The 24,239-nt window shown below is 35.3% G+C and overlaps 1 protein-coding gene across 1 annotated transcript in view; it reads right to left on the bottom strand.

Annotated features, from left to right (window-relative positions):
- Nucleotides 1-24,239, bottom strand: part of wtip (WT1 interacting protein) — an 88,201-nt gene that overhangs the window by 56,968 nt on the left and 6,994 nt on the right. The window contains exon 2 of the mRNA XM_056478456.1: nucleotides 7,942-8,043. Within this exon, the coding sequence (XP_056334431.1) occupies nucleotides 7,942-8,043 (102 nt within the window). The remainder of the gene's footprint in view (nucleotides 1-7,941; nucleotides 8,044-24,239) is intronic.

Here is a 24,239-nt window from a genome sequence, read left to right on the forward strand (position 1 = left end):
CTCGGTTATATCCGTGGATGCTGTTGTTAATCTGCAGGTCAAGTAATCAAAAAATAGGCTGCATATTTACTTATGGATGGGTCGCGAGCGGATAAGATCAATTAATGGTTATGAAACTTTAACAGCTTTTTCTAAAATATTAAAGTGTTTAAAGAGATTTTATCTGACAGACGCACAAATATGCAGATATCTCCATTCTCACAATGAGTTTCTGAGTTCTCTCAGCCTGAGTTCTCGAGTTTGTTCTTCCGAAGTAATTTAGCAACATGTTCAGTGCTGTGAATACATTGTAAAAGCATGTCCTGCTTATTCAAATTTGTCATTAGTGAAAACAGATTGATAAAGGCTGCTCTGAAACTGTGAAATATATATATATATATATATATATATATATATATATATATATATATATATATATATATATATATATATATATATATATAAAATGTAAATATAATCTTTTAATCATTATTGACTGTTATAATATACACTATATATACCCTAATATACACCTTTAACAGGATGCATCTGATGAGCTTTGGTTGAGTGTAAATGAAACGCTGCATCATCTGCTGTTGTCATGACACTCAGCACTTCTGTTTTGCCTCATCGGAGCATAAGAATCAATTACAGCAGTGATTAAACGCAGAAATAGGTGATCATGAAACAATTCTGCTTGACTGTGAACAGGCACTTCACAGATATATTGTGATCTATTGCCTTTCGTCATGTTCCCCCACAAAAAAATTGCTTTCTAAAAAGTAAAGGATAAGCATATTCTAATAAAAAAAAACAAATAAAGAAAAAAACAATAAATTAGGAACACAGAAAAAATAACAAAATATAAAAAAAATAATACAAGAAATTTACAATGTATTTACATCACTAGATTATACAAAAATAGTGATTAGCACGATTATGTAACATGCAAAACATCTTTTGGGCTAAATAACTATTTAATCATATACCATAGGTCTCAAACTGAATGACTTTAGTCATTTTTAAGCGAACCTTGCGTACTTGTACTATTACTCGAGTATAGATTTTGGATACTCTACCCACCTCTGCTGATATCCGGTGTGCGACCCCCTTTAAGTATGTTTTTGCCCTATTAATAGTAACTATGGGATAACTAAAGGAACTGCTGTTTTATGCAATAAATGATTAGCCCAGTCATATTAGTCATTCACACTGTTAACCATTAAAAATAATCTAAGATTTAAACATTATTTTTTAACATAAAAATGGTGTTTATATATATATAAGTCAAAATTATTAGCCCCCAAGTATATTTTTATCAAATTTCTGATTAACAGAAAGAAGATTTTATCAACACAGCATATATCTTTGCCATGATGACAGCACATAATATTTGACTAGATATTCTTCAAGAGTATTCGACTTAAAGTGACATTTAAAGACTTAACTAGGTTAATTCGGTAAATTAGGGTTATAAGGCAAATCATTACCGATGGTTTGTTCTGTTGACAATAAAAATAAAAATCTTGCTTAAGGGGGGTGAAATTCTTGACCTTAAAATGGTTTTAAAAACATTAAAAACTGCTTTAATTTTAGCCGATAAAAAACAAGACTTTCACCAGAGGAAAAAATATAGAAAATACCGCGGACAATTAATTGCTCTGTTAAATGTCATTTGTGAAATATTTATAAAGAAAAGAAATTCACAGAAGGGCGATTCATTTTGACTTCAACTGTATATATATATATATATATATATACTCAAGTAAATAGTTACTTTTCATTATATATATATATATATATATATATACAGTTGAAGTCAGAATTATTAGCCCCCCATTTGAATTTTATTTTCTTTTTAAAATTTTTCCCATTTGATGTTTAACAGAGCAATTTTCACAGTATGTCTGATAATATTTTTTCTTCTAGAGAAAATCTCATTTGTCTTATTTAGGCTAGAATAAAAGCAGTTTTTAATTTTTTAACAACTATTTTAAGGTCAAAATTATTAGCCCCTTTAAGCTATATATATTTTTCGATAGTCAACAGAACAAACCAATACAATAACTTCAGACCACTGACCACTGACTTCAACTGTGTGTGTGTGTGTGTGTATATATATATATATATATATATATATATATATATATATATATATATATATATATATATATATATATATATATATATATATATATATATATATATAAAATGAAAAGTAGCTAGTAACTATTTACTTGAGTAATTTTTTCATCAGATACTTTTTTACTCTTACTCAAGTAACTTTTAAGATTGTTATTTTTACTTTTAATTGAGTAAAAATTTCCGCAAGTACTTGTACTTTTACTTGAGTATAGATTTTGGATACTCTACCCACCTCTGCTGATATCCGGTGTTCGACCCCCTTTAAGTATGTTTTTGCAGGTAATTGACAAACAGTCGGAGCCAAATGAAACTTCGATCGGGCCAGTAACCATACTGTCTACTGTCCTGAGTGTCTCGCATGCTGGCCCCGGTCCTTATTGTCGAGCCCTGTACTCGCACTACATGTTTGGGTCACTTTTACTTGAGCATCATTTTTCCACACTGTTTCACCACTGTATACTGTACCCGCCCATTTTGACTCATCTCACAAAAACAAAACGAGCAAAAAAGCCCCTCATTGAACTAGCCTTTCTAAACACAACACATGATTAATGTTCCATCTCCTTCACTCCTAAAACATTTCAGTGGCTCGTGATTACACTGGAGTACTTAAGATCAACCACAGCAGCTTATTCATCACAGAAAAGCCAAAACATCCACAAACACACTCCAACGTCACACTAGAAAGTTCCTGTGAACTTCAAGAGCCCATTATGTCCTTAAAAGAGGCTTCCAGTTCCTCCCAGACAGCATCCGGTTTACTGGCCCTCTTTCTTCCAGAAAACAATACATGTACAGCAACGGCTAGCATTACGTGTAAATTATCTTGCCTGGCTGTAAAGCGTGAGGAAACTGTATCTGTGCGGAGGGGGAAGAGAGAGTGAAAGAGAGAAAACTAAATTTGCTTTACAGTAGCGCCGTGATTTCTCTATGGTTAACAGAAGAAACAGGAGAGCGAAGGACGAGTCAGGTGACGGACCTGCCCTGCGGCACACACACACACACACACACATACACCTTAGAGCACATATACACATGACACGCTCAAACACAAATAAACATGAACTCAAGGACATTACATGCGCATGTGGCATGTGATCTGCAGCCTGATCTCACGAGAAAACGTAAGTATTTTACGTTTTGTCAGTTTAGTGGCTAATTCGTACGAATTCGTACGAGTTCAGTCGTACGAAATTGTACGATTTTAAAAAGGAGGCGTGGCACCTAGCCCCACCCCTAAACCCAACCATCATTGGGGGATGAGCAAATCGAACTAAACTGTACGAATTACATCGTACGAATTCGTACGAATTAGCCACCAAATCAAAAAGTTACAAATTGCCGTGAGATTGTGTAGGATCTGTCTCATTGGTGTACAAAAATTATATCACAAAACATATATTAGATGCTCTAATTGAATGCAATAGTCTTAACTTTCAAGTGTATAATTTTAATTTGACATGTCTTTTTTAGTCCTAGGTATGCAGAATGCCTACATTTTAGATGCATAGATAAATTCAAACAAAAGACATTAATATCTCTTTTTAAATACAGAATTCTTCCATTAAAATGCACAATAATTAATACAAAATCCTATGATTTGTGATGCATTATTCTAATTATCAAATGCATCATTTTAAATAAAAGGAAAATTCTTAAAACTTATAATTTAATGCATGTCTTTTTAAGTCCTAGGTATGCAGAATGCTTACATTTTAGATGCATTAATAAATTCAAATAAAAGACTCTTTTTAAATACAGAATGCACAATAATGAATGAGAAATCCTTTTATTTTTTTCATTATGCATAATTCACATTATTAAATGCATAATTCTCACAGAGTCACACGGGCAACTGCTAATGGTGACTGTCTAGTGCCAAAGTGTAAGAGCTCATTTGGTCAATCTGTCTTCTCTGTAAAGGGAGCCAAACTGTGGAATGATGATGTTAGCTTAAAATCTGAAAGTAATATAAATATTTTTAGTTGTGTTCTTAAAAAGTGGTTAAAAACAAAACAGCAGTGTTTGCATAAATAGTCTGCTGTTAGTTTGTTGGATCATGTCGCCTTTGCTTTTGCTCCAGTAATTTTATGTAAATAATTATAATGCTGTGTATATGTTTTTTATTATAGTTCCATTTTGTCCGTTTTTTCAAGCCTCCTGTGGACAGCTGTTGAGAATTAGCAAGTTTGCTAAAACACTTAAACAAATGCATTTGGTTGTCCAGTGTAATTCTGATGTCCATGTCAAATAAATAAATAAAAAACAAGAAATTATTAAAGGGCACCTATGGTAAAAAATCCACTTTTCAAGCTGTTTGGACAGACATATGTGCATGTATGGTGTATAGACCATCATATTGGGGTGATATAAGCTCACCCAGTGCTTTTTTTTTCAATTTAACAATATAAAAACGGTGGACCAATTGGAGCGGTTTTCAAACCGACCGCAACTTGACGTAGGAGAGCGGTCCCCCCGCCCACCAATATTGATTGACAGGCGCGTCATCATATCCTCAGTTTGTTTATTCACGTCCGCCATTTTCAGCGTGAGTCGAAGCGATATCACTAAAGGAACACCCTAGCTCTATTTTTAGATGCAAGGCTCATTGGGCTCAACACAAGATCAATATTCTCCACATTATCGCTCTAATCGGAATTATTGGTTGTATCTTTAGGTTGGTTTGCAAACATGTGTACTTCTCATTGAGTCTACCTTATACTTCAGCCGTTTGCATTTCTCGCGATTCCAGAAGCTCCCTGTGATCTTAACTAGCATGCGTTTTAGAATTCTAAACATAGGTTTCTATCAGGGTACACTCAAGTCGACGGCTGGGCGCCGCGGACCGCTGCAGAAACCTATGTTTAGAATTCTAAAATGCGTGGCGCGATGATTCGGGACACTTCATGTCTCTGCCGCGCTACAGAGAGTGTCTGGTGTGCCGTGTCGCGGCTACGAGCGGCGCATCCGATGCCTCAGTCAAAGTTAATTCAGTGTGCGTGGTTATTAGTTTCTGTGTACAAGCTCGGCACTTGAAACTAGCACACAGTTGGCTGTAAAACTGTACAAAGACACAAATGATTTTGTACTCTCTGCTTGGTCTGTGTCCGAGTCGTACATGTACGACTGAATGCTGATCCTCTCCTCCTCCTTTCAGTCTGCCTGTCTGTGTTGCAAACACAGAGCGGGTGAGCTCATGGCCCCGCCCCCTTGTTACGTTGGGCGGGAAGCCAAAACTAATTTACATGTGAAGCAACACACCCATAAATCAGCGAGCTGTGGACACGCCCCCTACATGACACTTTTTAACACATTATAATAAAAAAATCTGAATTGTGTTTTAAACTGAACCTAAACTGGCACACTCAGAAGAACCATAATATTAATGTTAAATCATAAAAAAGAGGTAAACTATGTGCCCTTTAACACATTTTTGATTCAGTTCTAAGCAACACTTCACTTTTTGATGCACAATTCCTCCATTTCAGAGACATACTTCTAATAAATACACTCTGATATTCACAACGCATTATTCCTGAGTATTTTTAAATCATCATTTAAAACGTACTTTTACAGGGTAGCTTTTATTAGGTTTTTAGTTACGTTATTATTATTAGTAGTAGTATTATTTTATGTATTTTTTGTTATTTTTAATATAGCATTTTTTGCATTCGTCCTTGTGTGTATATTTTACTGCTGCACATTTTATATGTCTGTAAAGTGTCTTGAGATTAGGGCTGCACCATATTGGAAACATCTGACATTGTGATATTTTATTTTGCTGTGATTTATATTGCATTGAATACAATTTTGGCAGATGACTTGAATAGCTCTATTTGGAATGAAATCATAAACTTAGATTGACTGGAATAATCTTGTAGACGAGTAAAGAAATTGGAAAAATAAATAAATAAGATAAGCACAAATAAAAGTGAAATAAGTAGTCAGATATTCAGATACAGTAATATGATATTATAATGATATTTTGGCCCTGATAATGATAGATCAAAATATCAGCGATATATCGCAAGAAAACCATCTACAGTATGTCATGATATTTGTAAATGAAGAGGGTAAAATGCATCATAAATTTATAAGATGTATCTCTTCAAGAGTTCACACTTAGATATTGTTTGACAACTGTTAGCAGGTTTGGCATGCTGTCCAGGGAGAGAACCCTGAGCTCGGAGATAGGTGAGCCCAGGGCTCCCGCCTGGTCCATAGAGCATATGAGGGGAGTACGAGATCAGGTGGTTCTCGAGAGCTCCGTGGTAAAGGAAGAAAGGAGGAGAAGGGGTGGATGGGGGGTTTCTTCGGAAAACGAAGATAAGAGAATAGTTCTAGCTAGGCTACATATAGTGAGTTGGGGTTAATCTGATTGGCTAACTAGTGAATGTAGATGAGTGGCCAGCTGCAGTCAATCATATCACGTGCTCCTCTCGAAATTAGTTTGTGAAACTTCACTTATTAACAGCACATATATTTCTTAGGATTGCAACATTGACATGTGTTCGATCCGCCATTACGAGACGAGAAGCACCACCTCAAGCATATTGCTATTTTGTCCTGCCCCTATTATTGAATAATCAAATGTAATGTAAAATGTAAACACTGTACATTCCTCATTACTGATCAACAATAATAATCCCAACTCTACATTGCAGATGCTGCGATGTGACTATTGCAAATGCACACATTGCAATTTCGATGCTGAAACGATATATTGTGCAGCAATATATTATTGAGATGCTACTTTTAAAGGCACTAAATAAAAATAAAGTTTATTATTTTATTATTATTAAAATACAAATAAATAAAGTCTCTTTCATTTGTTTTTAATTTTAGATGCATATTTCATCAGCTTACAGTTGAAGTCAGAATTATTAGCCCCTCTTAATTTTGTTTTCTTTTATTAATATTTCCCAAATGATGTTTAACAGAGCACGGAAATTTTCACAGTATGTCTGATAATATTTTTTCTTCTGGAGAAAGTTTTATTTGTTTTATTTCGGCTAGAATAAAAGCAGTTTTTAATTTTTTAAATGCCATTTTAAGTCAATATTATTAGCCCTTTTAAGCTATATTTTTTTGATAGTCTACAAAACAAACCATCATTATACAATAACTTGTCTAATTACCCTAACCTGCCTAGTTAACCTAATTAACCTAGTTAAGCCTTTAAATATCACTTTAAGAAATGTCTTGAAGAATATCTAGACAAATATTATTTACTGTCATCATGACAAAGATAAAATAAATCAGTTATTAGAGATGAGTTATTAAAACTATTATGATTAGAAATGTGTTGAAAAAATCTTCTCTCTGTTAAACAGAAATTGGGGGTAAAAATAAACAGGGGGGCTAATAATTCTGACTTCAACTGTATATAATAAGTTATATATAATATAAATATATAATTCTAATTAAATGCATTTTAATACCATTCTAGATGCACAATTGTTGCATTTTAGAAGCATAACTGCATTTTTTCTACATATTTCTACCATTTTATATTCTTTTTAAGATTTCAGATTTTATTTTATTCTTTTATACACATGTATACTTCACAAGCATACTTCTAAATACACGTATGAGTGTTATTAAGTCTAATTAAATGCATAATTCTTCAATTTTAGATGCATGTTTTAATTAAATACATAATTCAGGAATATTATCTGTACAGTCATCGTCGGACCGAAAGACTAAATGGTCTTCTGCTGATACCAAACACTCATGCTTTAGACAAAACGGATATGCTTTAGACACATAAAACCAACAGGAGTGTGTGTGTGTGTGTGTGTGTGTGTAGAAACTCACCGCAGGAGCAGCAGGTGAAGCAGTTCGTATGATACAGGTTTCCCATCGCCTGGCATGCTTGACTCGCTCCATAAACACCTTTACCACACTTTACACAGATACCTGGAGGAGAACAAACACACACACACACATTACCCTCACAAAAATGGTTTCAATAGTCTTCAACAATTTTAATTTAAGAGTTTGAAAGATGTTTTAAAACCATTAAAACCATTATGAATTAAATTAATATATAAATTCTCATATATATTTATCATATTCATTATTTTATTCTAATAAATATAATAATTAATAAATAAAACATTAGTCTAAAGTAACATAAATAAACGAATATATAGTAATTTTGTTCTAATTATCATTAATGATTATTATATTAATTATATATAACTATTAATATATAAAATCTAACTAATAAGGAGCGACACGGTGGCTCAGTGGTTAGCACTGTGGCCTCACAGCAAGAAGGTCGCTGATTTGAGTCCCGGCTGGGCCAGTTGGCATTTCTGTGTGGAGTTTGCATGTTCTCCCCGTGTTGGTGTGGGTTTCTTCCAGGTGCTCCGGTTTCCCCCAGTAAAAATGCATGCGCTATAGGGGAATTGAATAAACTAAATTGGCCGTAGAGTATGAGTGTGTGTGTGTTTTCAAGCACTGGGTTGCAGCTGGAAGGGCATCCGCTGTGTAAAACATTTGCTGGAATAATTGGTGGTTCATTCCGCTGTGGCAACTCCTGATGAATAAAGGGACTAAGCTTACTTTAGTAGAAAAAACAAACACTATGAAAGTAAATGGTTACAGGTTTTCAGCATTCTTCCAAATATCTTCTTTTGTGTTCAACTCTTGAAACAAATAAAGGATAAGTAAATAATGACAGAATCTTTCATTTTGGGTGAACTACCCCTTTTAAACTTGCTTTAAAAACAAATAGCAATTCTTGCCTTAAATTATGCCTTAAATAAACACAGATTGTGGGAAAGAGGGATTTAAGAGTGATTTAAAGTTTAAAAGTTCATCAGTCATTGCTCAGTAGTTATACATCAACTGCTTGGCATCATGGGAGAGTGAGTCAGCAGCACTAATGCCTGCAGACTTTTGCTCAAGATGGCCTCCGCTGGGGTCACATTCCAGCCCGGGCCACAGTCGGCACCTAGACATGGTCACAGTGAGGTCATCAGCACATCATCATCATCACCCTGACCAATGACCAGCCAACCAGACACTGCCCACGTCAATTTATCAACAACCTGATAACCAGACTCAGGCTTTCGGGAAAGTCTGTTTCCAAAACTGTTAGATAAAACCCAAGGCTTCTGGTGGTATCAGATTTTCTTGTTGCATTGAACTCTTTCCCTGCCAGCACTTTATTTATGTATGTATGTATGTATGTATGTATGTATGTATGTATGTATGTATGTATGTGTGTGTGTATGTATGTATGTATGTATGTATGTATGTATGTATTTATTTATTTATTTATTTGATTATTTATTTATTTATTTATTTATGTATTTATTTATTTATCTATTAATTAATTAATTAATTAATTAATTAATTAATTAATTAATTAATTTATTTATTTATTTATTTATTTATGTATTTATTTATTTATTTATTTATGTATTTATTTATTTATCTATTTATTTATTTATTTATTTATTTATTAATTAATTTATTTATTTATCTATTTATTTATTTATTTATGTATTTATTTATTTTAGGGCTGTACGATATTGAAATCTGACATATATATTGCGATCTAAACATAATTGATTTGAACAGCTCTATACACAGACTTTAGCTAAATTACAGGTGCAGTATATTATTGACACCCAGTTGTTGCACTAGGTATGGAATACATTTCCACCCAGTTACGACCACATAGAAATGCAGGTTGCCTGATTGACGACACCAACAGGAGAGTGGCTGACTATTGAGCATACACTACATGCAACAAAAGGAATCTTTTCCATATTAAAGGAGTTCATGTCCAAACCATCACCTGAAGTTTCTATTTTAGATTTAGATTTCTCATGGCTCCAAATCTACTATGACAACAATCACCTCAGGTACTGACTATGTGCTTTTTTCAGTGATAAATGCTACCAATGGGAGTTTGAATACCATTTTACGTTACATTTATTGCCATACATTTTGGTCACGGCCGTATATACATTGATGCAGCCTGAAATGTAATATGGTGTGTTGGCAACCAGGTGTGCTAAAATAAATAAAATAAAATAAAACCAAAACACAGACAGACATTCTGACACTGAACACACACTTTCAAAGAAGAATAACTGACTTTAGCATTAAGTATGTTCTAGGGTTGCACAATATTTCTTTTCATCATCGATATCGCAATGCGCGCGTCCAGGATGTGCAATGTTGAGTTTATATGTTGGGATTATAGTTGAACAGAAGCCACAGTTCAGAACACATGAGATTTGTGGAGTCACTGAAGAGTTTAACCATAATAAAGTGAAAGTTTATCATCTGTCTGTGTTTTTAGGTATGCATTCAGGCACAGGAGAGTCTACAGTTTGTAACTTTAAATATTTATTTAATTGAATTACTTTTGGCGACACAGTGGCGCAGTAGGTAGTGCTGTCGCCTCACAGCAAGAAGGTCGCTGGTTAGAGCCATTTCTGTGTGGAGTTTGCATGTTCTCCCCGTGTTGGCATGGGTTTCCTCCGGGTGCTCCGGTTTCCCCCACCAGTCCAAAGACATGTGGTACAGGTGAATTGGGTAAGCTAAATCATCCATAGTGTATGTATGAGTGCGAATGAGTGTGTATGGATTTCCCAGTGATGGGTTGCGGCTGGAAGGGCATCCGCTGTGTAAAACATATGTTGGATAATTTGGCGGTTCATTCCGCTGTGTGGACCCCAGATTAATAAAGGGACTAAGCCGAAAAGAAAATGAATGAATGAATGAATTACTTCTACAGTGAAAACCGTACTTATTTAATTTCTGAATAATGTTTAACACACCAGAAAACCCTAAAGCACTCTTTATTTCACTTATATCTTCGCTCTATGCTTTTAATCCTAAACCTAATCATGATGTACTTTTTAGCTTACTTGCTAGTACTCAATTTGAAATGTTTTATTATATTTCATGCATTATTTGCTCCCCTACAAAATCATCACAATCAATATCATTTAATGAATTCGTCCCAAAGAAAAATACAAAATTATCTGATGAAATTGTATTCATATCGCAAAGTATATTACAGTATTGCAATGCCTATTTTTTCCAGTATTATGCAGCCCTAGTATGTTCACTTAGCATGTTTCTAAAATATCTGCAAACATATTACGCTATTTTAATGCCATAGAAGAGTGAAAAACTTACATACAGCATCTTTAACTGTTATAAAAACAAATAGAACCTTAATGTACAGAGTTAATCAACAAAAGGCTTATAAATAATCACTGAATTTTCAATGTTGTAGGAAAATAAACTACATTTGAAAATAAATAGCTTATTAAGTATTCAAGCATGTAGTGCTGTTAATAACAACCACTGCCAATACAGCAATCTGAATAGCATTAAAAAACACTGTAAAAGTCTAAATAATAAATAATTATTTTATTTTCTGGCATTTGAAGTCCCCACAATATCAATATTTTGCATGTTCGTTTTCACAATATATTGAATATCGACATACATCTAAAGGACACAAAGATATATTCAGTCCTTAATGATTAAAGAGAAAAGTTGCTTAATTAACATAAAACTCATTGGTGCGTATGAAAACAGAAGAGAAACACTCATCAGATAAGCTCTCGGTGACTCAATGGTTAACTCATCAAGATAATTATAGCATCATCGAGAGGGAATTTCATGTTCCACAATGCAGCACTTCTGATCTAATGGTGTTTGTGTAAGTCCCAGCAGGGGATCGTATTTTCTACATCAGATACGACTGAGAGGTGTGGCTGTACAAACCTCCACAACTGCTGCACAATGAAAAGCTATGATGATAAAATAAATAAATAATAATAAAAGCACAATCATAAACAGATATTATCCACACCAACAACTGGCCAAAACAGTTTCATGTGTTACGTCGCTTTGAATGAAGGCGTCTGTTTAATGAATAAATATAAATCTAAACAAAAATGTTGACTACACACACTGAAAAAAATTATTTAAAGATGATTCCTTGGATTTACTCATTTTTTTTACGTTAAGTGGTTGTAAACAATTTATTTGGGTTGAATTTAAACAAACAAATTAAGTTGAACATTGCTCAATTTAATTTGTTTGTTTAAATTCAACACAAATAAATTGTTTGCAACAGTTTTGCATGCAACACTTTTTTCAGTGCACCGAATCTGGAAACATTGCGAATGCTTTAAATATTATTTATTTTAAATAATTAATTGATAAATATTTTTTTAAAATAGATTATCTTTAATTTTACAAAAACTAATTACCTAAAAATCAATTAACAAAACAATGTGCTAAAATACATAAACATTAAATAATAAAAATTCTACAAAAATTTATAATGCAAGACAAAATGACATGCACAAAAAGAATTTAATTAAACTTAATTTAACTTGACAACACACTGACACTGCCAAACATTGTGCATTTATTAAATATGATTTTTTAAATAAATAATTAATTAATTAATAACTTTTCACAACAGAATTTCTTTTTTTTAAATTATAAAACAGAATTTAATTAAATTAGATTTTATGTAAATTTGTGTAAAATATTATAAAAATAAAAGAAATGCACTATTTTTTTTTTAAATACCATTTTCATAAAATAATAAAATGCAAAAAAAAAAAAAAAAACAATGCAAGACAAAATGAGAGCATCCAAATAATTCTCAATTATCTTAAAAAATAAAATGGCTTTTTTTTAGTTAGTTGCTGATCTTTTTTGTCTAGTAGGCATATCTAGTCAAGGTCTTACCTTCTGCATGTGATGTTTTATAAACAAATTTGGGGAGGAGCATGCGCAGAAGTTTCGATATCAAATACGTCATTGACAATTATTCTATTATCCAATCAGTTCTTGACCAAACCCCTATATATACCAAAGCTGTCTTATCTGCAGCATCTTACGACTTTAGCATCCCTCCACCACCCCGTCACCTCACCTCTTAAGCATTACAATCCCGAGGGGAGCGTTCTGGGGCCGGGCTAGATACTTCGCTCGAATCCCAATTCCTCTCCGTTTCCTGATAAGAGGAATAACTCGAGTTTGGGTGTCTCCCCGAGCTCAGAGCCCTCTCCCCGGACAGCACGCCAAATACGCTTTATTCTGAAACTATTGCAAGTGTGAACTCGTGAATGCTCCTTACGTTAGCATTACTTTCTGCTGTGGTTTCACGAAATTTCACAATTGGTATAAACAGATGAATATCCTAGAACGACTAACTCAATGGTGATTAATTAACACATTCAGATGACTTCAGCACAGATCAGACTAAACCTGCTGTTAACCTCATTGTAGAGCGATTATAATATCTAAAACTCAAATGTGTCATTCTGCATGACTTAATAGGAACCAGTTCTTGTAAAAAGAAATTAAATCATAAAATTCTTGAAATTTCATGAATTATTTTGATTAGACAGGTTTTTATCACTAAAGGATAATTAAATATTCATTCATTTATTCCTTTTCTTTTCGGCTTAGTCCCTTTATTAATCAGGGGTCACCACAGTGGAATGAACCACCAACTTATCCAGCATATGTTTTAGCTGCCGATGCCCTACCAGCTGCATTCCAACACTGAGAAACACCCATACACTACAGCCAACTTAGTTTATTCTTTAGCGCATATGTTTGGACTGTGGGGAAAACCGGAGCACCCGGAGCAAACCTACGCCAACACAGAGAGAACATGCAAACTCCACACATTGATAAATATATATAAATAATAATAATTAAAAATAAATAAATAAATAAATAAATAAATATATATATATATATATATATATATATATATATATATATATATATATATATATATATATATATACACACATACACACATATATATATATACACACATATAAATACACATACACACACACATTTATATATAAACACACACACATATATATATATACACACACACACACATATATACACACACACACACACACACACACACACACACACATATATATACACAAAACATATAATGAATTAATATATAATTAAATATACACTTAATTTTTTTTTTATAATTAAATAATAGAAATAGAAATATTAAATTGTGGTCTAATAGAAATAATTCAAGAATCCTTTTTTAATAAAAAAAAATCATGCTTTAATACAATGCTTTAAATAGTACAAGTGTCATTATTTATTAATTAATCAGACACTTTGAAAACTAAAACTGAATATAACTAGTAAAACACAATCAAGACTATTTCAAACAAATTTGGGGAACAAGTTTTCAAAATGGTCCCTAACAAAATGACATTCATTAATTTTCCTTCAGCTTAGTCTCTTTTTTAGAGGTAGCCACAGTGGAATGAACCGCCAACTATTCCAGAATATGTTTTACACAGCGGATGCCCTTCCAGCCGCAACCCAGTACTGGGAAACACCCATACACACTCATTCACACACACACATTCATACACTTCGGCCATTTTAGTTTAATCAATTTAGTTTATTCTTTAGCGCATGTGTTTGGACTTGACTTTGGAAACCCACGCCAACACTGGGAGAACATGCAAACTCCACACGGAAATGCCAACTGACCCAGCCGGGAGTCAAACCAGCAACTGTGCTGCCTGTGTTATATTTTTTATTAAACTGGTTCTTAAAAGTATCCATCATTCAAAATAATTAAAAGAATTTGTGGAAAAATAAGGAATATATTCAGTAAATAATGAAATTAGGTTTTTATTTTCAATAAGTCAAGTTTCTAATTATTTTTATACTGTTTAAATATGACAAAAATCATACTCAGCAACAGCACAGCACTTCTCTTTTAGGAGTCATTCATGTCTGGAGCACAGTGTGAACAACACAAAGTACAATGCTTACCGTTTAGCTCAAATTCATTAATCATTAGTATGAGATAGAGGAGTGATGCTTGATCGAAAACATCAGTAATTATACAGTATGTCACTCAAAACTGTGCAAAAATGTGCTGCTGACTGTAAACAGAAGCGAGAGACACACATGTAATGAGGAAATGAGGAGGGTTGGCAACTCAACAAGACTCATCCTCCACACACACACACACACACACACTCCTCTCACCTGGTACAGACTGGTACCACTTCCTCTAAAGCCCGTCAAAGAAGCACTGCAGTCTGCTTCAGATGCAGATGGAAAGTTTGGGTTCACACAAGGTCAAGATTATGAAGTGTTTTTGTTTACAAAACAACAATGCACTTTCTTGAAAAGTTTTGTAGGAATGCACAGAGTTTTGACCCACAAAACTTTTAATTGCATTTTTGGTTTTTGACCAAAACAGAAAAATGGGTAAAAATAAGAGCCACAAAAAAAGGCTATGCTAGTTTCACTCTCCCTCCAGCCATATATTCAGTACGTGGTCTGAAGAGGCTTTCACACTAGATACAGAAATCGCTGCTCTATGAAACCCATTCATTTCAATGGCTTGTGCTGCGGTCATAGTTCAAAATAGCTTAATATTTTGGTCTGTAGATATTCTGCTCATATACACATACACTCTAAAAACAATGTTTGCTACTTGTTCGAATTACTTATTTAAAATGAGCTGAAACAACACAATTCTTGAGATTTTTTGGGACAACTTAATAGTTTTGTTCAATCCGCTTTTGTTGCTTTAACTTAATTGATTTGTGTTGGAACAACAAGAATGATTTGTGTAAAACCCTGCATTTTTACAGTCTATACTTATTTATACTTTAATTTATGTATGAACCACACATGCTCACCGGAAAAATCAAAGTTTGCTCAAACAAACGGATAGACAGGACATTTCTGTCTAGTTTAGATATGGGGTATATATCTTATTTACAATATGGAAATTCTCCCCCCACAATATCAAAAACTGACTTATTGTTATAATAACGTTAAGATGTCCAATTGTTCTTTGCAGTGAATTATTGAAATAACGTGTGCAAAACAGTTTTGCTTTTACAAGCCCGTTTATAAACAGATTCACTGACATACTTTCACTCTAAATTCACTTTATTTAAAGTCGTGATCCATACTCAGAATTTGTACTCTGCAATTTATCCATCCAAGTGCACACACACACCATGAACACACACTCAGAGCAGTGCATAAAGGTGGCAGAATAGACAGCGCGGCGTCCGCGACACCTCCCTCACCACCCGCGTCCTCAGCAGTTATATCCGCGCCTAGAGCGGCAGAATAGACAGCGCAGCGTCCGCGACACCTCCCTCACCACCCGCGTCGTCTCCTCAGCAGTTATATCCGCGCCTAGAGCGGCAGAATAGAGAGGTTGGCGTCCGCGACACCTCCCTCACCACCCGCATCCTCAGCAGTTATATCTGCGCCTATGGCGGCAGAATAGAGAGGACGGAGTCCGTGACACCTCCCTCACGACCCGCATCCTCAGCAGTTAAATCTGCTCCTATGGCGGCAGAATAGAGAGGACGGAGTCCGTGACACCTCCCTCACGACCCGCATCCTCAGCAGTTAAATCTGCTCCTATGGCGGCAGAATAGAGAGGGCGGAGTCCGCGACACCTCCCTCACCACCCGCATCCTCAGTTATATCCCCCCGCCCCGGTCATCAATTTCATCCACGACACTCAACCCCCCCATTCCTCACTTAGCTAACGGGTCACTTTCGGGTTAAGGGCGGTGTGATCGTCTTTTGCCTAGAGTGGCAGTTCAGCTTGCACATATAATGTTGTATATAGTAATATACCTGTACATACCCTTGTCAATTTATATATTTGCATTCACTACTTCTATTTTTAAAATATATTCATCTGTTTTTTGTCCTGTCACAAAAACAAACTCCTCATTTGCATGAATATACCTGACAATAAAGCTTTTTCTGATTCTGATTCAGTTCAGTGTGTGAAATCCCTCCATTTTGTGATCAGCCATGGTTTAACAGAATTTGACATTAACTCCAACAACCATTACATTAACCATAACATTTGACAACCAATATTTACCATTCTTTTTCCATGTCCTGAGCCATTCAATTCACAGCCAAATAAATTAAATCTGACTTAATGTAAACTAAATTAATAGTCTACCACTGCATACCAAACGAATAGCAAGATATAATGAAACCAAGAGCAATATTTAGGCAGATAACAACACGTTACTTTAAGCTTGTTTGTAATAATCTTATCAATGATGTATAATGAAATCTCTTATATTGTACATAACAATGTTGGTGTATTCGGTGCACATTTTCTATTTTAGTTAGGCATACACTAGGGATGCTCCGATCAGGATTGTTGCAGCCAACACAGTTGTACCGATTCCGAGAGTACTGATTCCTTGTCATGGTGATTGGCCAATATCGAGTACAGACTCTGATGCATCATGCTTTATAATTTGCTGGCAGTTAGCTCTCTGCAACTCTCACATGGTCGCCCACTGAAGCTAAGCAGGGAATGGGAGACCACATGGGAAAGCTAGGTTGCTGCTGGAAGTGGTGTTAGTGAGACCAGCAGGGGGCGCACAACCGACGATCTGTGTTCGTCCTAACGCCCCAGTAGAGTGACAGGGACTTTATACTGCTCAGTGAGCGGCGGTCTTTCGAATGAGACGTTAAACTGAGGTCCCGACCCTCTGTGGTCGTTAAAAATCCCAGGATGTCCTTCGAAAAGAGTAGAGGTTTAACCCCAGCATCCTGGCCAAATTTGCCCACTGGCCTCTATCCATCATGGCCTCCTAACCCTCCCCATATAATAATTGGCTTAATCACTCTGTCTCCTCTCCACCAATCAGCTGGTGTGTGGTCTGGCGCAATATGGCTGCCGTCGCGTCATCCATGTGCATGAGGAGATTCCCCCCAATGTGTAAAGTGCTTTAAGTGTTCAGAAAAGCACTGTATAAATGTAAGGTATTATTATTATTATTATGCATAAAGCATGTTTTTATTCGAAGTATGATACTTAAGTGGAGATCTCTCCTTACCTATGAAAATAAATAAGTAATGTTCCAGATAATTCCTAAAACATGTCTCTTATAACAGAACAAAATAGAGTAAACAGATAAAAAATTGGTAGGAAAAAATATTGACAATGCAGTTTAGAAACATAGCAAATGATGGGACAATCATCTAACATGTGCATCTCCTCTGTGTGTGAACTTGTAAATCGGTGAGATTGGGGAGTAACGATCAAGTCATAAATTGTGATTATAGGCCGATAGCGATCTCCGGCCGATTGATCTGAGCATCCCCAGCATAAACACCTATATAGCAGTTCCAGGCACCACTGACTATGATCCTCAAGTTAAGTACTTGCTTATGCCTACACTCAATATGAAATATGCACGTGTACAACAATTTTTTGGTGCACTGTAAATACCCATTTTCAAAGCTGCATTTTTAGGCCAATAAAATTCTGTTGTTGTGTAAAGAAAAAGCCAGAAATAGCTGTTAAGTAAATTTACTCTTATTGTTTTCTTTGGATGACAATCAAGTTCTACGCTAAAAAAAAAATGGTGGATCAAAATAAAGAAATAATTAAATACAATTAAATACACACAAACCAAATCGTTGAAAATAACTATGCAACCCAAAAAACATATTAAATGCATCTCCCTTACACTAAATCCAAATCTCTGAGACAAATATGCAAAAACAAGCTGTAGCTAGACTTTGAGCAGAAAACAATTCTCAGAACGGAAGCAACAGCGAGCAAAGTCTCATTGTGTGTTTATTTTAAACCAGACACTGAATCCCGAATGACTGTGTGGATACACAGAGGTCAGAGGTCAGCTGATTCAGCGCTAAAGCGCGGTCGCCAGAAAACATCCAGCAGATTACTTTGAGAAACTCAAATAAAAGCAAAGCTACTTGTGGAGTGTTGCAGCGCAGCTTGGGTCAGTGTTTGTGGGTGTTTGCGTGCACATGTGCAGACTAAGATCATTGTTATTCTAAGCAGGTGATCAGTGTTGACCCCCAGCAGCTGTGTCTGGCTGCAGAGACAAACAGTCTGTGCCAAGAGTCTGGTGCTGAAACGCCGCCCCATTGCCACACTAATCGCTCCCGCAAGATCCCACGCAAACTCAACTAGTCTTGCATTATTATTTGTTACACCTCAAAAATTAAATTCATTTGCACACAGTTTTTCAGAATTCCAAAATAAAATTAATGAAGGAATATTAAGCTATTAATTCTCAAAAATCTGAACTTATTATGCCCTTTTCACTGACTGCAATGATGCGTTTCCTCAGTTGTTTATATGGACCCTTTTCACAAGACTGTCATGACGCATTTAACGGTCATCAGTTCAATTCAATTCAAGTACAGTGCTTTTCACAATAATCATTGTTTTAAATCAGCTTTACAAAAGGTGCACATTATTACAGTACAATCAAACTAAGTAAAGGTGAAGTTATTAGTTTATTTACTTTATAAGTTGCTAATAACTTCATGGTTTCCACTACATTCATTCTTCCATGGCGGGGTGCCACACCAAAATAAATCCCGCCACAGCTACATTAAAGCTTCTCATTCAAAACATTCAGTCGTTGTTGTTTTTTTAAAATAGCGGGTTCTAATCGCACGAAAACGTATTAAAACGTAAGTGAATTATAACATCGTGCGTTATTTGTTTAATCCTTTAAGGTGACATGCTGACTAACTGACTGGCTGACAGGGCTGCGCAATGCATGAGGCTAGCAAACATGACGTAGCTTTCAGTTAAGATGAACACAGTTTCCATAATTATATTTTATAGATAAAGGTCTGTGGTTCTGCATACAATGACTTTATCTTGCTGACATTTGAAGCCATTTCGCTTTACTTGAGGACGCATTAATGAAACTCTGTAGGTCTATTGGAGACATTCATAAATATTCCTAGCAAATCTAATAAATGTTGGAGACATACTCCACTAAATACTACATAATATACACTACATAAATGCATTAAACCACACTTCAGAAGCATTATTTCAGAGTGCACAAGAAGATCTGCACTTGAGCAGCGTATATTTGAGGGTGTGCAAGAAGTTTGTGCACGAATAGAGGAAATCGGCGAGCAAGCAAAGAGATTTGCATGCTCATATTACATGAATGCGATCTTGTTATCGACTGCACTAGCAACATTTGTCATTGAAATAATGCCATAAGCAGTTGGTAGATCTGTAAAAGGCCTGCCGCCACAGCTGGAAAAAATCCTAGAGGAAACACTTAACTTTAATTAAATAGTAACTAATAGCTTTTAACAGTTAAAGTTATTACATATAAACATAGTAACCTGCAGTTATAGAGTATATACAGTAGTCAACATTTGAAGTGGATCAAAAATGTTTATTAAAATTGTCCTAAGGCAAGAATATGCGTTGGTTAATAGTTTTAGGACAACTTTGATGAACGGTTTTGAGCCATTTCAAATGTTGACTACTGTAGGTGATGTGTATGTCTATCAGCATCTTAAATTCTTAAAAGTTTTTAATATTTAGATTTTTTTAAAACTTAAGTAAATTCAGAAAGCTATAATTTGTACTATATTCTCTTTGCATCAAAAAACTAATAACCACTTATGCGCATACCTGCCAACATTTGTCTACTGGGGGTTTATTCTACTACTACTGACATTTCTACCACTGCCATTCAAATCCCATATCTATTACCTGCACAGAAAACAACAACACAACTGGGTTGTAACATATGTTGACAGACTGAGGTAAAAATGTTTAGAGATTTAAATATTTCGTAATTGTGTGAGGTGATGAGCTTCATACAAGATCTAGAAACTTAACAAACATGGATAAAAAGTGATTTTTCGTAACTACACTACCTGACATAAGTCTTGTGGTCTATCCAAGTTTTAGGAACAGCAAATAATAACTTGACTTCTAGTTGATCATTTGCTATCAGAAGTGGCTCATATGAAAGGCAAAGGCCTCTAGATTACGCTTATTTTTTCTAAAATAAAATATGATCATACCTTGATTATTAATGATTTCATTAGGACAGTAAGGTCTGACTTTGCTTAGACAAAAGTTTTGAACAGAAATAATGTCCAGTCTAGAATGTGTGGTCATGCTGCAGTGGAAACAGAATGAATATTGTGTCTGACTCCATCATGAGCTTGGAGGACTGCATCCATACATCTCTGCAATGACTCAAATCACTGATTAATAAAGTCATCTGGAATGGCAAAGAAAGCGTTCTTGCAGGACTCCCAGAGTTCATCAAGACTCTTTGGATTCATCTTCAATGCCTCCTCCTTCATCTGACCCCAGACATGCTCAATAATGTTCATGTGTGGTGACTGGGCTGACCAATTCTGAAACACCTTGAGCTTCTTTGCTTCCAGGAGCTTTGATGTGGAGGCTGAAGTATGAGTAGGAGCGCTATAATGCTGGAGAATTTGCCCTCTCCTGTGGTTTGTAATGTAATGGGCAGCACAAATGTCTTGATACCTCAGGCTGTTGATGTTGCCATCCACTCTGCAGATCTCTCACATGCCCCTATACTGAATGTAACCCCAAACCATGATTTTTCCTTCACCAAACTTGACCGATTTCTGTGAGCATCTTGGCTCCATTCAGGTTCCAGTAGGTCTTCTGCAGTATTTGTGATGATTGGGATGAAGCTCAACAGATGATTCAGCAGAAAAATCCACCTTCTGCCACTTTTCCAAATGATCAACTAGAAGTCAAGTTATTATTTGTTCTCCGTACAACTGGGATCCACCACAAGACTTTTGTCAGGTAGTGTAGACTAGGCCATACAAATTACAAGAGTTTCTCAGGTGTATTAACAAAATGGGGTGATGACACTTCATTTTAATGACTTTGAATGATAAATAACAAATAAATTCTCAAAATATGAGTAAAATAATATCCAGTGTCATTCAGTGCCTCATATATTTATGTTAAATAATATAAAACAATAGGAGATCACACTCAAATTTAATATATCTTAAATGATTAAAAGCTTGCTGACAAATGGATAAAAGACCTATACACACTCGTTGACAAACATACCCAGAGGAAACCCATGCCAACACGGGGAGAACATGCAAACTCCACACAAAAATGCCTCGACCCAGCAAGCTTCTTGGTGTGACGCTTGGAGATTTAAATAGTCTATTCAAATGTTATCAACGATATCAATGATTCTGGCTCTTCTAAATATGTCTGCAAAGAGTCACTGATTCGATCCAAGACCAACGACGAGATGATCCCAAGGTTTCCATATCCTGGACCGGGCCGTATCCCGAGCAGCTACTGTGGTGGTCATGGAGGAGTGGAGAACATGAGACTGATTCCTGTGACGCTCCAGGGACAGACGAGTCTTCGCTGAGGCCAGCTTCCAGCCTCCGCCACTGAGACTGCAGCTCTGCACAAGACGTTTGGCCAGCGGAGAAATTAAAATGGTCGTGCCCAACTGAGCCTGGTTTCTCTCAAGGTTTTTTTTCTTCACTTCCGCCATTAGTGAAGTTTTTTCCCTCTCCGCTGTCGCCACTGGCTTGCATGGTTCAGGATCTATAGAGCTGCGCATCGTTGGATTTGCTCTTCAGTGTTTGGACTCTCAGTAGTGATTATTAAACCACACTGAACTGAGCTAAACTGAACTGAACTTAAACACTACAAACTGAACTACACTGTTCCTATTTACTGTGACCTTTTATGTGAAGCTGCTTTGACACAATCTACATTGTAAAAGCGCTATACAAATAAAGGTGAATTGAATTGAAAAAAAAGTTTTTAATTTCTGTGTATGCTTTCTGTAAATCATGGTAAAATGTATAATAGCTGGCTTAGAAACCACTTTAGATTAACTAACTTCCACTTTACAGGGTTTCTGCAGGTTTCTTAAAGCCAAATTTAAGACTGTTTAAAACCATTAAGATAAAAATTGTAGACTTATACAGGGTAAACACTAAGGATTTTTTCTAATGGCCTAGTTACTTCAGCAATAAAAAAACTTAAATATAAAAAAAGTTTTGAGATGGATTATTGGTAATTGGGTGTCGGACTGATTGGATAGCTTTATTTGCACTTAAAAAAATTAAGACATGTTTAAAATGATTTAAGACCTACAAGACAATTTTTCATTAAGTTAAAGAATTTTTAAGGGATAAAATTTTGTTTTTAAAAAATTAAAAGACATTAAGACTTTTTAAGACCCCCTGACACCCTGCTTTAGCTTCTGAAAAACCCTTAAAGATGTGAAAATGGTCCATCAGAATCGTTCTATATGGTCCCTTTACTTAATGTAAGCATTTAAAACATGCACTGTGTGTAACATGTGTGCACAATTAGTAAACCATGCAGTGTGACCATTTCTTATATTTAACCCCTCAAAAAACTTTGCAATATTACAATAAATCCTTCAATGCTAACACATAGAAATTCTTTGACACCACCATGCAATAATTAAAGACGTGCAATAATTAAGGGCTATTGAGTTTAAAAAAATAGTCCATGCATGCACTTTATTTTAATACTTCCTGATAGACTCCTCATGCATGTTCAAAGATGATGCATGGAGATGTTTTGTAGATTCTATGTCAGTTCTAATGAAACTGCATTGGCTCCTGCATGACACACGATCACACACAAGACTTGAAAGATGCAGCAAATCATTAATAACTTACATTTCTGACCTCTAAAAATGAATACACTACATACTTAGAGAGCAGTTCTGTCTTATTTTGAGCTTGACAGTTGTGGGAGAAGATTCTGATATTGGTTTTGGAACGACATGACGGTGAGAAAATGATGACAGATCTTTCATTTTTAAGTTGAACTAACCCTTTAAGAGTGCAGAAAGACAGATCACGAATAACCGGCGAGATTGATTTTAGGGGAGCTGTTGTCACGGTAACGGAGAGGGCTCACACAGACTAATGCAGACTAAAGAGGGTTCGGCATGCAGTAAAAAAAAAAACATCACCTGCTCCTCAGAGGCAAAAACACACTCATACCTCCATCTCTAGACTTCCTGCAACAGAATCTGTACAAATGTGTTTCCAGGCAGTATCAAAAACAAAGCGCTGTTGCTACGGAGACACAAGAGACAATGCAACAGAACAGGCCTAAAGCTTTTGTTAGTAAGTAAACCCAACTTGATCACTGGAAAAGATGTGTGTGTTGTTCTAACTCGTGTAGTATCAGTTGTGTTTACTAAACAAGCATTCCAATTAGG

The sequence above is a fragment of the Danio aesculapii genome, chromosome 18 (genome assembly GCF_903798145.1).
Source record: "Danio aesculapii chromosome 18, fDanAes4.1, whole genome shotgun sequence".
NCBI lineage: Eukaryota > Metazoa > Chordata > Actinopteri > Cypriniformes > Danionidae > Danio > Danio aesculapii.